This window comes from Ammospiza nelsoni, chromosome Z (genome assembly GCF_027579445.1).
Source record: "Ammospiza nelsoni isolate bAmmNel1 chromosome Z, bAmmNel1.pri, whole genome shotgun sequence".
Lineage (NCBI taxonomy): Eukaryota > Metazoa > Chordata > Aves > Passeriformes > Passerellidae > Ammospiza > Ammospiza nelsoni.
Window position 1 is genome coordinate 27,966,288 of NC_080669.1, and position 16,089 is coordinate 27,982,376.

General features: G+C 37.5%; 1 protein-coding gene across 2 annotated transcripts in view; it reads right to left on the reverse strand.

The window, feature by feature from the left end:
• The window catches only part of SYK (spleen associated tyrosine kinase), a 30,702-nt gene extending 15,190 nt beyond the window's left edge, over positions 1-15,512 (reverse strand). For both annotated transcript variants that reach the window (XR_009420414.1, XM_059492234.1), the window contains exons 1-5: positions 15,099-15,512; positions 13,500-13,660; positions 4,382-4,520; positions 2,871-2,952; positions 1,749-1,795 (exon numbers count right to left, since the gene is read on the reverse strand). Coding sequence is in view for 1 of the 2 variants with exons in the window: in XM_059492234.1 (XP_059348217.1) it covers positions 1,749-1,795; positions 2,871-2,952; positions 4,382-4,520; positions 13,500-13,660; positions 15,099-15,512 (843 nt within the window). In the remaining variant the exon portion in view is untranslated. The remainder of the gene's footprint in view (positions 1-1,748; positions 1,796-2,870; positions 2,953-4,381; positions 4,521-13,499; positions 13,661-15,098) is intronic.
• Positions 15,513-16,089: the final 577 nt, after the last annotated feature.

The following is a 16,089-nucleotide window of genomic DNA, read 5'->3' on the forward strand; positions in this document are numbered from 1 at the left end:
CACCCTTTTTATTTTTTACAGGACATTTCCCTAATTCATCACAATTATTTTGATACCCAATTCAAAAATTCACTATTCCAATTTACATATTTTGGCAATGATTTTCATAGATAAAAAACCCAATGCAGTATACTAAAATTGTCAGAAACTCCTAAATGGTAATTATCATGGTGTAAATAATATGAAGATAGATTGCACATCTTTCATATAAGATTCTGTTTGCATGTTGGTGACTGTATACCTTCTCTTCAAGCTGGCGTAATTTTTGGTTTTGTGTAATCTGAATAATTGTATTTCAGGCATATTAAAAGTCTTCATGAGTCACTGCTTTTACACACAAGTATTAATGTGTGAGAACCTGGAAATTTTAAGTGAAATTTTTGAGCTCCATAAGCAGTATTAGTTATTTAAAATTTTCCATTTTCTATGTTTATAGTACAAGCAAGTAATTTAGCAGGCTCATTTTTAAAAAGTCCCAAAGAAAACACAAAACACAGATTTCAATTTTAAGAAATTCAAAATATCAAATATATTGAGAATTAAAACAATATTTTAGTACACTCTTTGCAAAATAGGCACTTTCACTTAGCTTTGGTGATTTTCTTTTTAGCTATCATGACAAGGCTTAAGCAGTAGCAGTTACATTTACACTTATATTGTGAATTTTTCTGTGTATATTATGAAACATAACACAGTATTACCACACTACATATGCTTGCCCTATCTCTACAACTGCATGTATACCAGATGATACACATGTGGGTCTTGTGGGCTTAAACTTCATGGACATCCTTGTAAATGGCACAGATACAAACCTCAAGGCAGTATTTTTATATTTACTTTTTCTAATTAAAAATATTATTAAGAATAAAGAAGTAATAAATTTTAAAATATTTCTAATTAAAAAGGGACTGATTTTGGTTGCTTAATTTCAAATTCTTTATAAAGGTACCTGATGTTCAGAAGTGAAGGTATGAGAGTGGTAGTTCACAGGCCTGCTAGGAGTCAATTGTATTGAAATGGAAGTAATCGCTTATTTGAATAAATTTATTTTCTGTAATATGAGACTGCATCAAGATAATGATCTAAATGATTAAGTTATGCAGGGAAATGACTAAAATTCACTCCTATTTCAGATGAAATCAACTACCTTGAACAAGACAGTATTACGTGATTCTGTGGATGTATCACACCTCAGATGGCTTCCGTATTCAATGGACTTTGAGAATTCAGGTAATTATAGTAACAGGGGGACTTGCTCACTCTTCATGGAGTGGATGAAAGAATCACCCTAAAGCAGTACATAAGAAACGAAACCCTTGTGCAAAGTCTGATGTTAACTGCACAGACCAAATATGAAAATAAATTGAACTTCCATTTCTGCTTCAGTCAGCAGATTCTCAAAGTGAACAGTATAAGCAATGTTGTATCTCTCCTCCTAGTGTTGCTGATACAACATTATAGAATATGACTATCAATGAGGTACCTTGACTATGTAAAATACTGTTTTATCACATACATGATATGTGTAAAAGAGGTTCACAAAATTAAATTATGATTAGTGCATTCAAAACACTGATGAAAGCAATACCATGGTAGAATGTTAAGTTTCTTTTCAAATCACTGTTTATAACCCAAAAAATAAACTCACAGATGAAATAATACCCAAGAATTAGGATTCCCAGAACAGTATGTGACAGTAATCCTCCTCAAATGAATGCTATTGCTATACTACCATGTTCATTTACCTTAGGAAGTGTTCCAGAAGAAGGATGAGTATTAAAACCAAGATTATCTGCAAAAGAATCAAATGTAAAATGATACTGAACAAGGTGAAAAATTTGTGTAAGAACACAGAATTTTACAGAGGGGACCAACTGTGAAGTTTTTAGATCCCATTACAGTGTTTCTCTTGGACCATCTTCTTTTTGCTTTTGTCTCTTATATGCAGCAGACTCTGCTACTTTTGGCCACAGAGACAGAAGTAAGTGGAGAGCCTAAATTATTCAAAGGAGAATGAAAATAATGGTGGAAAAAAAGCATGTAGTCATTCAAATGAATGGAAAATGTAAAAACTTCAGGGTTGGACTTGATGATCTTAGTGTCTTTTCTAACCTAAATGGTTCTATGATTATATTTTATTATTCTATATCCTCTCACCATGGCACTGGCATCCAGTTAGAATGACAGAAGGTGACCTTACAGAGAGAATACCAGTTCTGGAAGAGCACAAGCTGGACACAGATCAGTCAGATCCATCTCTTTTCCCCTTTCAGTCAGGGAAAGAGGGAGGACATCTCTTCAGTGTGATATGACATTAATGAAGAAACAGGATAAAAACCAACACTATCACCCAACACTGACACTTTCCCCCACCTCTTCTCCTTCTTTCCCACAAGTTATCAAGGAATGGCTCTCTGACCCCACTTTCAGTGTTGGGTGCAGCCAGTGCCTCGCTCTGCCCTGCTCCCCCCAACACAGGAACTCACCTGCTGGGCACATGACTCATTACACCCATGATGAATTCCTGCAGCAGCACTGCTGCTGTGACTGCTTCAGCTCAGAGTAAGGACCACTGGAGCAGTGCTGGGAAGAGCACTTTGTTCATGTTTGTGGTCCAAGTAACACACACTACCACTTTGAGCAGCAAAGCACATTTCTGATCTAACAATAATTTAGACCCAGCAGTAATTTCACTTGGTAGCCCTAAGCTACAGGATACCACCTCCATCATGCACAGTCTGGCAGATATTACCTCATTCGAAAACGTGGAAAATCTGCACCCACCTATATGGGAAGTGGAAAAAATTCACACACATTTATCATAATTATGTCTTTTAACACATATAAAAATAACAGGAATAACTCACCATTTTCGGAGCCATGTTGTGGACAAGGAATGGTAAGAACCCTTAATAATCCATCTGGTTTGTATGAGTAATGCTCAACTAACTAGCAGAATGAGAGGGGAGGGAAAAAAAAGAAATAATGAGAGAAAAAGTTAAGAAACTATGAGGGTGGTATTAAATATATTAATTAAATATACTGTCTCTTTAGAAATGTGTGCATATGTACAATAGCTGATCTATATTACAATAAATGACCTTGGAATACCACAATTCTTTACTGCACATGTTATTTGCTTTATTTCTATCTAGCAGGGGTGCATGTTTCTGAAGGAACCTTGTGAATAAATGTACACTGTGATGGGTCAGTACTTCCCCCCAGTTCTGCTATCAAACAGCTTTGTAACTCTGAGTAAATAACTTATTTTTATGTCTCTGAGTTCCCACTCTCCTCTTCTTTTTTCTTTTTTTTTTCTTTTTAATTTTTGGGGATGATTACAGTGCGAGAATTGCCCTAATATGCAATGCTTTCTCTGGACCTCAGAATTACAATGGGATGTGCGCAGTTAATAAATGTAGCACCAGTAGTTGTGACCATTTGTGCTCCTGTATTGTCCTCCCCACATCATGTTTTACAGGTTTGTTACTGATATTTTCCATTTGGGTATAAAGGAGAAGGTCTGTGAGTGTAATAGTTGCAGGCATGTTCGCAGTTCACAAAAACTGTAAGATAGCAGAGCTGCTTTTAAATTTCTAGTAAGATCAGGAAAGAAATGCAAAACCCCTAAGAATTAATATATGCAAGCAAAGACTCATATTTTAGATCTGTGACTCACTTAACTCATTTTAATAGATTTTTAAGCAGGAGGACATAAGAGATTTCTGCAGGGATTTCAATTCCCTTAGCGTTTTCAATTTACACAGTAATTTCACCAGTATTCAGTTTTAGTATCAACTATGGCATAGTCAGCTGTGGCTGTCTTCATTGCTTATTCTTTACCAAGATCCAGACATATTTGGGTGGTAAGCCTCAGCAAGCCATGCTTTAGTAGACTTGAAGGTAGAGAATTTCAAAGCTAAAGACTGCATTATGTGTGCAACACCTTAAACCATCCTCTTTTTGCTTGCTAGAATTCTGTTGCTGCTGTCATAAATTACATTAGCAAAAGACTAAACCAAGCATATCCATTATTGAAAATGGTTACTTGCAAATGTGAACAGATTTTAATTCTAGAGAATGTTCAGCTAATAATATAATAACTAATAAAAATCACAGTTTTGAACTCAGCCAGGCTGCAACATCATATTTAAAAATTATTGAACTCTCTACGCTCACATAGCTTTCTACATCAACATATATTTTCTTCATATACAGAAACCGCACAATGTTGGAAACATATCACAAATAACCTGCCAAAATGTGTTGGTTTTAGCCAAAGACTATTGTCACAGGGCAAATTAAAACAACGTTGGTCAGTTGGTCAGTTGTATAGAAATGTGATGACAGATATCCACGTGACATAAATTTAACAGACCTGCCACAAGGTGTCAAATCTTTTTCCATCTGGTATGGAGAGTTTTCCTGTCTTATCTCTGTCAATACGATAGTGCAGTACTTTTCCATCATTCAGTAGGCACAGGGCATAGGAACCATTGCTATCCCTTTCTCGGATACTGTAGAAATAAGAAAGACTTTCAGGATTTACCAGGAATGAACATTCTTTTTTATTTACCCTTTCCTTAAAGATTTTGAATTAAAACCAAAACAAAATCAGCACTGCAACTTCTGAAAACATTTTGTTAAGCCTTTCATTTATTTCTTAGTGTAATTAACTTTCAGATTAATTGACTAAAGTTTCTTTTTTTTTTCTTCCAAAAAGGCAACAGATGAAAACAAAAAATCAATTATGTAAGGCACTTTAGGGCAGCTACAGAACACTGTACACTGCATAAAGCACTCTTGGGGCAAATATGCATTTTAAAGGTTCTGCAGTACTGGCTTGCCTCTCTTTTATCTTTTATTTTGAAATAAAGAGATGACAGTAAGAACAGAAGATAAAATATTAAAAGAACATAATGTGAAATGGCAAATTTTTTGTGTTTGAAATAGCTTGCTGTGTGGCTGGGAATTTAAAGAAAATAATGTATTTCTGTAATCATTAATTCTTATAATTTCAGGAAAGACATTAATGTTTTGTTGCAGATTTTACATAAAATTCCTATGAAACTTAACATCGTATTGAAGTGTACATATCTCATCTAAACTTCACCACGGAGAGACTGCTAAATGTAATATAAAAACTTTGTCTAAAATTCAAAGGTAGGATGATCTCCTCCTTCCAGGAGACCTATGAGTGCCCTCCGAGATGCCTATAAAGCATGACAGAGTTGTTATATGTGTACTCAGGGCTAGCTGACACTGAGACCAGTATATTCTGACTACTGGATGCAGAATAGATGGGAGTTTGTTACTACCTCCAATATAGTTGGTGCAACATTTCTGAGTTTGGAAAGCAGGCTTCTTCTTTCAGTCAGGCTCCCATGCTGACTGACAGCTGACAGTGTGACAGCAATAGAGTTAGAATAAAATTGACTGGATTTTTTCTTTTTTAAATGAAAAGCTTAGATTCTGGAGCACTACAACATTTCTTGTTCTGGTGTGCACAGAAATCTACTTTCTCTCACTTGAATTTTTGAGCAGCCTTGAAAAGAATTATAGCAGTAAATTCTCACTAAGGTTTTAAGAACCTTTGCTGGTGCAACACTGGTATTTGCTGTTATATCTCAGGAGATTGCAGAGTCAAGTATTAAAGTATTCTTGTCAGCTGACTCTCTCAAGGTTGAAGTAAGAGTGTATTTTGCCTGAATTACTTGTGTACCTTTTTCCTTCAAATAAAATGATTCTTGTTGCCTAAGATGTGAACAGGACACTGGCTAAAAGAAAAGGGAAGTAGGGTCAGGTTTTTTTTCCTGACACCAAAGTAGGTTGTGTAAGTCTCTAAAGCAAATTGAAACACATTGTGGTTTCTTCATGGCATATAGGTGTTTTCTCAGCATGCTGATTTCCTGTGCTGACTGACCAGTGAAGAGCAACAGGCTCTGCTACAATGAAGAGTGGCTTTTAATTAGTCTTCCTCTGACCTGCTCAAAGCAAATAAAGCTGAGAAAAATATCTTCAGAATAGAGGGCATTGTTTCTAAAACACAAACAAACGGCATTTCATTGTAATCAGGCTTCTGTTGAGAACAGCACAAATAAGATTATAAAAATGCAATGGATTGTTTCTCAGTAACAAATATCCTTCATGTTTCACAGGAAGGAATGGAGGCTCCAATACAATTCAGTTCTACTGAAACTGGTCCTCATTTCCAAGACTTGTTACTCTCAGGAGAGGCACTGCAAACATTTCTTGAGAGCACAGGCACCAACGGGAGGGGAGAGCCCTGATTTCTGAAGACTATGGCACAGACCCAAAAAGCTCTATCCCTCTTCAGTGTAGGATTTAGGTGGAGTTCAGGTTTATAGGGCTGTAATTGCATTTCAGAGGTTTTCCTTCCCCTAACCAAACAGCTACACAACTCTGGAGCCATCTGCAGCTTATAGCCATGACAACTTCTGTCAGACAGCTCTATCACTGCACATCCTGAAAAACCTCCATTCTAACACATGATCAGTCAGGGTCCATGGGACCCTTTCTCTCTAAGGGTTATGGAGCAGGTGGGCTTTAAACTGCAGTCAGTCAACTCCAGCACAACCTAGATCCCTACAAAAGATAAAATCAGGAGGTACACAACCTGGATCCCCACAAAACACAAAACCAGAAGATACTACCCTTTTTCTAAATATGTCTGAAAGGCAGAAGTATCAAGTGCATTGAATTGACAGCTCAAGTCTCAGTTTTGGCAAACTGAACCCTTACTGTGTGGCATGGATTGCCCCAAGCCACGTTTCACAATTTCACTTTGGTTTTGCAGACTGTGATAATAGCTGTCTAGGTTAGGCTAAGCCTCCAGAACTGCAGCTGGGTAACAGTATTCCTTTCTATGTCAACAGCTGCTGTAAAAAGTAGAATAAAAGGCAAATGCTATTCAAACTTAAAGGTTGTAACCTGAAACCTCTTTGAACGGACAGAAAAGTTTCACATCTTGATGGTACTGCCTGCATTACCCAGGGCCTTCACATCAGATCTGGGAGCTCTCCTCACATATGGAACTTTCCTTGTATGGAAAGTAACAAATTCTGGAATGTTAAGAAAAAAAAATCAAAATTCCAAATGCACTCTCTGCTTTAAAGGGCTATGAAATGAAACACAGTATTAACTGTTCTTCAACAGAAACTGCTAAATAAAAAGGCCTTCATTGAAAAATTTTGGCAAGGAAGGAAGCCAACAGTCAGGTATCACCTCGTCTTCCATTACATGCTATTGCAGAGAATTGCAAATGTCCAGAAGAAAAACATAAAGATAATAAACACCTGAAAGCAAACAACACTGTTGTTTCATTCACTGAATTCATCAGAACTATGAACAACTTCACTGAGAACAGATTTGAGTACATAGCTACATAGGTATATTAGAGAAGTGCCCAAGGTATCTAGATTTTTTTGTGACATACATTTTTAAAACAGCAGAATAAGGAATGTAGAAATTAAAATTGTTACCTGATGCAATGCAGAGAATATTTAGGTATTGATTTTATATTTCATGCAATGTGTGTTTGAGTATTTTTTGTGATTTTGGGAGTGTAACCTAGACAGCAACCAATTACAATCTGGAGTGTTATTACATTCAGTGTAAATAGCTATTCATTCCTTCCTTTGGTATTTTCATTTGGAAGCAAAAAGAACAATGTCCCAATTTTTTCTGTTTCCATCTGAAAGCCCAAATGATCCCCCTCTTTCTAAAGAAAAATATCCCTGAGGGTCAAAGAAATAAATTGCTACCACAATATGCCTCATTGACTGTGTAGAAAAAACAGAATTCACAGCATTCTGCAGTGGAGAATTATGAAGAAAATAAACAAGCAAAATGCTTGCTTTAGGAATGGTGTGAAATTATTCTTGCTCCTGGATCCAAAGGCATACTAAATTTTATTCTTGGCATTGCTTTGCCTTCTCAGCAATTACAGCTTTGTTGATGCCAGAGACATTGACATTCCCCACTGCTGATGGAGCTCCAGCCATTCCCTGTTTGTCTTGCCCTCTCTCTCCATGGCCATCTCTCTGGCAATGCTATTAACAACATGGCTACTCATTATCACTTCAAAGATCTGCTGCACATTGCATATGTTCCAAGTTTGCGAGTAATAAGTAATGAACTTGGCACCATCTGTAAAAGAATTATATAAAGGGCAAAGTGGATTAACTGCTGTCTTCATTTGCATCACTTCTTCTCCCCTGTTCGCTAACACATTCAAAGCTGTTTCAGAAATGTCAGAACACTACAGAGTTTAGGAGATATCTCAGCTTCACACTATTGCTATCTACAATAGATCCTAAAAATTCATTTCCTGGTGAGTCTGCTGCACAGTTATAAAATAATTTTGTGAGAAGGATTGCATCAAATTAGTCGATTTAGTCGACTTCACCATGGCATGAAAATACACCATGCTTCACAAAACCCCTAACAAACAGCTCTGCAGTAAAACTACATCTGAAATAGGAGATCTTGGTAGAGCTGTCTCAGTTAGGTCACAGCTTTTCTTCACACCTCAGACCCACTCTGCGGCTGAAGCACCCAGTGCAGAACCTGTCTTGAGAGGCCACAGCTCTGCCATAGTGGTCTGCAAGTGGCACCCAACATGTACCTAACTGAAGATCAGTAAAGAGCTCTCCCAAAGAGTCATGGGCATCATCCAGGCTGCTGTGGAGAGGAAGACAGCACCTCCAGAAACACAGTTCAATGTCTGTGTATTATCATTTATCTTGAAAAGCTTTTACAGTCTTTTATAGCTTGTCTAAGCCTAGCAACTCCTTGGCACTTTCAAGAGGAATTTCATCATTAATTAATATCCCTGAATGAGGGTTACATTTAATAGGATTGTTTTCATCTTCTATGATGTCAACAATGTCCAGACCCTTTTATGGATAGAAAGTTAACACTAATAGAATTATCTTAAGAATGCTCTATATGGTCAAAAAATGACCTAGCTCAGTATGCAGTTTGGTAGCAGCAAACTCCTAGAAGAAGGCAGCAATATTAGTGTAAATATATACTGCTACATATCCCAGAAACACAAATCTTTGGTCAGACAAAAGACAATAAAACTCTTACAGACAACTGCACTTCAAAGCTTATTATTTTGAAATGTTGTTACTAGTACTAAGTATTGTGACATGTAAGAGACAGTTTAGTTTCTAGTTGTCATGGAATGCCATGATGTGGCATATTACTGTGGCTCATTATAATAGTCTAAACCAGTTTTGTCCTCTTTAATATTTTCATTACTTCCTGAAGATACTCATATGACACCAAAATAGTTTTCTACTTTCCTTTTACACAACTGTTCATATTTTATGTGAACTACATACAGCCATGAACACATGTACACATGTAAAAAGTTTATATAGACTTAACTGCTAATTTGCAATGCCTTCACTCACAATTTCCCTAATACTGAATTTTTAAGTTTACCAGTATTTCTGAATATTCTTTATTCTCCTCCAACTCCGTAACTCCTGGTTTTGAATGCATATGCAAGATCACATGCTTGTATAACTCAAGTGGTCAACACTGATGGCAAGATATGCCAACCCTTGCCACACACCAGAGGCGTTTCTTATGTGAAACTACAGAGGAAACTAACTCTTCTGCTGTTTGCTTTCAGTGAAGTTATAATTTATTTTTCAACTCTTCCACATACGCATGCATGAACTCAGATAGATATCAACAATATTATAAATATTTAATGATGCATTATTAATAAAATAATCTTGCAATATTAATAAAAGTGTTACCAATATTAACAGTTTAATCTATTATCAAAGTTCCCTACCAGACAAAATGTAATAAACCCCGGAAGTTTGGTCAAGAATGTTCACCCAATATAGAATGTAAAAGTGTTAGTGTAAAGTGGGGCTTCAGACATAAAGTTCTCTATTTTCAGTTTCTTTTCAGATAATTTTAGAAATATTTTACTTCGGTTCCACTGCTATTTTTTTCCCCCCAAAGTTTGTGCCTAGAGTGGCAATCTTACATAAACATTCTTCACAGAAGAGGTAGAAAATACTTCCCATTTCATGTCATGGTTTCTGTGTTTGGTTCTGAAAACAAACTAGCATCCACATACAAACTTTATTGACTTTTAAGCCATGAAAAAAACTTTTAATAGATCTTTGAAAACTTCCTGGTAAAACATCCACATTTAGCTCAGAATTTTTCCTTGGATGCATTGTAGTGCTTTTTTATGGTGCTACTCCTGATATTTTGAACTGCAATCAGGAATTTTTTCTACTATTTACATATTTAAACCATTAAAAATAATTATAGATTTGATAATCTTGTATTTCTTTATCATTGCTAATCTTAGCAATGCTAAGGAAATCTACATGTTAGTTGTATCATTACACAGACTGCTGTATTGGATTTTGCTTTAAGATAGGTATGTCAGATGGATAGCAAATTTCTGGTGTAATGAAGTTTTGGAGAGCCTTGTTAAAAATATTTATTTTTATATAATATAAAAATATTATATCCTTCTAAGATTTATTATTTTCTCCATAATAAACAATTTGATTTTTGTCACATACAAGTATTCACTCGTGGACTTGTTAAATAACCTCAGTTTACCTAATCTCTTCAATAATTTAGCTCCTCTCTTTGTTCCCATGCTCCAATTCCTACTTCAACAAGCAAAGATCTCTTAGACTTACATGTCTGAAAGTTTTACTTTTCAGTCAGCTACTGGGCTTAATTATCTTGACCAGTGTTAGAAAAACACTAACTCACAGTCACAACTTCAAAGCCTTCAATCCACAGATGTACAGAATATTCTGGCAAACACTGCTGCTGGGTAAGTAAAACTGTGATGTCTGTGCCTGAAATATAAAACAATGCACCACACTCACACTCAACAGTTTTGCTGCTTCTGCTTCAGTTAGCCAGAAATGAGTGGTTTATTTCTCAATACCTGCTGAGCAAGCCCATGTTAGGCAACCCACTGCTGAAAGCAATAAACCTCTCTAAATAAGACAGTTCTTTTATTTGTGATGAGCCTCTAAGTGTGTGGGTCTGAGAGCTAGAATGGCTCAGCAATGTAGAATAACTGATTTCAACACAAATGAACAACACCTTATTTCTCTTGCTGCACTGGCTACTGAACTATGGGATAGGTTAAGTTCTCTACCTGTGTCTTCCCTGAGACCATAGGAGTAAATGGCAGCTGAGTGGCTACTGCATTCTAAAATGGCCAGATAGGAAGTCTGTGCAAGAACAGTTAATACATCAGAGAGCATCCTACAGATGCAAAAGTAAACAGTCTTGTCCTTAATAACAGATATCCAAGATCAACACACTAGCAATTCATATTATTTAAGCTCCAATGGCAGTTGTCATGGTTTAAGCAGAGCCTTAAAATTAGCATTTTCTCCTCTATGGGCTTCTCCTCCCAGTGTGAAAGTGGCCACCCAAGTTCCATCAAAACTATATAAATATGGATCCATTGAAATATCCAGTCCCATGGGAGAAGGTCTGAATGCTCCCCCACAACTGATTGCACATGTCACTGCAAAGAGTATCAGAAATGCCTCATTGGCCATCTTTAAGGAACATAGGAAAATGCTGGGAAAATATTTCCAGTCAAAGCAGTAGGACTGCTCATAGAAGATTAAAAAGAGACTAGTGTTTATAATAGAGACTGAAAATGTCAAGTCTACTGGAAAATTTCACTCCCTTATTCCAAAACCTATCCCTGTTGTTAATAAATGCTAGCTAGTGGATTCTTTTCTCTGAAGAAAAACTAGCTTCCTTCCCCTGTGCGCCCCCCCCCGCCCCTTCCCCAAAAAGAAGTACTTTGGCCACAAAGGAACCAATGTGTGCCTGAGGCAAACTGGAAAAGCTGCCAGTTTTAATACACGATCAACATCATGACTCAGCTGATACAAAGTTGGTTTGGTAAGGTGTTAAAACAGAAAGCAAAAAAGCAATATATTTTTAGATATAAAATTGTCATTAAAAGAAAGGATTGCTTTTTCTTTCAATTACTGGACCTTCTGTCTAAAAAGTAGGAGAAGAAACTAACAAAATCACAGGGCAAGAAAAAGGAGAGGTTGTGTGGTGATGTTGGGCTGGTAATTGGTAACAGCAGCTATGTTCATCAAATCCTCTGAACTCCTATGCAGCAGAAAGATATACATCTGGCTCCACAAATTTTTGTAACTTTTCAACAGTTTTTTTTTTACTACAAGTATGACAAAATCTGTGACAAGCTCATTACAATGTTTTGTTACACATGGCAGCCGAAGCAACTGGATAACACCCCTCTGGATGTGGTCTGCACCAATAGGGAATATGAGGCTGAAAACAGGCATGCATGGCTACTTGGGTGAGACTGGTATGAAACACAAAAAACTCAAGTACTGAGGAAAGAAAAGAGAGTTCAAGAAATGAGATGTCACTACAGTCAAAGCATTTGTGGTTAAGACCTCATAGGAATTCACTCTACTGGGAATTGGATTTAAAGAAGTTACTGGTTCCTGTCTACTGAGACTGAAACACGGAAATATGCAAGGGTTGCACCCACATTAACAATTAGTATGGCACAATAACAGAAAAACAGTAAAGTGAAAGAATTGGTACAGAAGAACCATATCCTTCTTGCAATCAGTTGTGGGGTTTCATTTTGGACTACCTCTAAAAAAAGCCAAAGGCTGAGCGCTAAAGAAAACTACACAGGTAGGTGATAAAATTTCCCTCAAAAATTATACAGTTCCAAGTGATCCTTACATGGCCTCGACTTTTAAGTCAAATTTTTCAAATTTTTTATCATTATATAAATACTTTCTGGGTGGGGGTGGGAGTGACAAAAGACAGCTCTGTTAAAACACTGGTATTTTTCAAATGAGGATTCTCCAAACAAACCCCTGGCTCTAGTCCCTGATGGCTGTCAGTCACTATCCTAATGCCACATTTGTGCTCAGAAAACAAAAGATCATCAGGCTCGGTAAATGCAGAGGGTAAACACCAGACACAAAATAGTGGTGTCAAGGTAGAAGTGGTCATTTTATTGCTTAACTACAAAACACAGCACTACCACTGTCCCTTGGAGACATGACAGATACAGATCCCAACAGCTGCTAACACAGGGAGTTTGTCTCTAATTGTATCAGTTCAACAATCCTGTGTATTGGTTGCAGGTGGTCAGGCTTTGACAGTGGGGCTGCAAAGGCCAGGGGTTGCCCTGGGCTGGTCACAACAGGTGCCAGCAGGTCCTAGTGGACACCCCTGCAGATGTTCCAGGCTTTTGTTATAGTTTTCCATCTTTAGTTAAGTGAGGGACTTGAGGGCAGGAAGCATCATGTAATGTAAATGACGCTGAACTGGGTGCCCTCACTGTGGATGAACCATGCTTTAGGGCACAGTCTCATTTGAGATTTATTCAAAAGAGCTGTACAGTAACACTGGAGGCAAACAGCAATACCACAGAAAAAGAAACTCACAGAAATTTTCCATTGTTTCTCGACCCGATGAGGATACGGTGTTCTGACTCCTCCCGAGAGATCCTCCCATGGAACCATGGCATCTTCTCATGGGCTGTAGTGGCAATCAGCTTCTCCAGCTGAGGCTTCTGACTAATGATAGCTTGTTCAAGAGCCTGCCCCTAGAGAACAGTAAAAACACAGTGAAACAGTCAAACTATCTTCTGCAATAAAAAGATGACAGGTAGACTCTCAGTCTTTTGGGACTGCTTTTGGGACATCCAAAATCTGCACATATTTGTTGTGTGTGAAGGCCTGGTTGCTATAAAGATTTTAAAACAGAAACTAACATATCACAAAACTAGGGTTCTCCCTCTACCTCTGAGAAAAAGAAGAAAAATTAACCAGTAAATAAAATCACTGATATATTAGTATTTAAGCTTAAAACAAAGTCATATTGTTATGGTAATGAGACACGGCTAAATGAAGTTTGTGTCAGTCTGAGCTTTCAAACATACCTCCAAATTACATATCCTATGGCAGTGTACTAAAATAAACCAAATGTGCTTTTCACTGTTGCAGCATGTCTATGTCAAAGACATCAATGCAAATTTTCCCAGACAGAACAGTCCCCATTTTAAAATGAATTATTCAGAGTAATATCAACTTAGACATTTCTAACCTTGTCTACAACCTACCACTTCTAAATTGGGCTCAGAATCTGAGGGCAACCTCCACTAGTTTCACCAGCGTTTAACCAGAGCTAATCAACTTCCCTCTAGATTGAGCTCAGACTCATCAGAAAAGACACTGTGAACCTCAGCAGTTATAGAAAATGTTGCACAAGTTTTAGGTTTTCCCAGTTGGGGGTTGCTCCATATATTTTACAGAGCAGAATTCATAGGGTTACCTGCTAGCAGCAAAAGAGATTAAGAACCTTGAGTATCTTCATGAGTTCATAAAGGTAACTCATGACATCGCAAGGTGAAATAATACTCTCTTTGCAGCCTCCTACACTAGTGTTTCCATGTTAAGAATGGCTTCTTTATAGTCATTCCCAGGAAAAAATCCAACATCTGTCCTCCACATGGAAAATTCCTGCTTGACCCCTGCAGCACTGAAGATGCAGTGCTCTGGAGTGTAGAAACTGCTCTCTTTCAGGAATAATTTCTGGTTTGGACATAAATTAGCATCATAGAAACAAGGCCAACTAAGAGAGTAAGATGTAAAACAAGTCATCATGTCACCGTGCCTGCCTGCATATCAATCCATAACAAATCAGATTTAAAAGCAACGAGACAAACCATTTCTGTATATTGTTTATTACAGGTATTAATTTTTGGTCCAAATCTGATGGCATATATTAGTGCAGACGTAGATAAGATTATGCTAGACCAGGACATCATAGAAATTCTAAGGGCTTAAATTTCAGGAAAACTAGACTTATCACCAAGTTACTGCACGGACTGTGGAGAAAAACCCCTCACTGTTAAATCTCAAACAGCTGTGATTTCATTGTGAAAAATACTACCTAGCAGCAGCAACAGCTGGAAACAAACACTGCAATCTCTTTTCTCCTAGCTCAAAGATTATTTTAGGGCAAGATCAGTCTGGTTTTACCTGCAAATTCCAAGTCTGCTTGACATACTCTCTGATGAGGTTCTCTTTCAAATCTTCAAAGGGTCCTGTTTTGGGTTCAACGCCTGGAGGCCGGTTGAAAGGTTTTCTCAGTAGACAGACAAGGCCATCTGCTTCCCCTGAGTGATAGTTAATGAGTTCAGCAGGACTGGCATGAGACTTGCCTCCTGCAATAGCATAGGAGCCACTCAGCTCCCTCTCAATTGTATAGTGGTGAACCTTCCTTCCATGGGCCAAGGATAGGGCAAAGCCCCCCAGGTAATTCCGGCTTTGGCGGAGCAAGTATAGTCCATCATTTGCTCCTCCCTGCATCAGATACTCCTCGGCTTCTTCACGTGTGATATTACCAAAGAAGTATGGCAAATGGTTAGCAGGGTTTGATGGGTTGGAAGCCATGGTTTTTTCTTTTCCAAGTAACAAACCTAGAATATTGTATCTGAAAATACAAAGACAGAGATATGAATGTCAGTAGGAAAAACAGGATAAACCAATAAGATGGCAGTTCACCTGTAGTATGTTTGCAGAATCACAGAATGATTTAAGCTGGCATAGACCTCTAAAATCATTGAGTCCAAACTTGAACCAATCACCACCTTGTCAGCAAGACCATGGCACTGAGTGCTCTGTCCACTTGTTTTTTGAACACCTCCAGGGACAGTGACTCCATCACCTCTCTCAGCACAGGATTCCGCTGTTTAATAACACCTTCTGTGAAAAAAAATTCACCCAATATCCTACCTGAAAATGTCCAGGGGGCATAGCTTGAGGTAATTTTAGTAAAACAATTATTGGTGATACATATGTTGACAATTAAAAATATATTTTAAAGTGAAGATCTCATTTTTTTTATCTTGTTAGAAGTTGTTTGTCTAAATCCCATCAGCTCTCTTTTTCTGTTTCCCAGCACCTTGGCTAGAAGTGGACAAAGTGATCAGAAGTTCGGTTTCTCCTTCTATAGTTGTGAAGCACATAG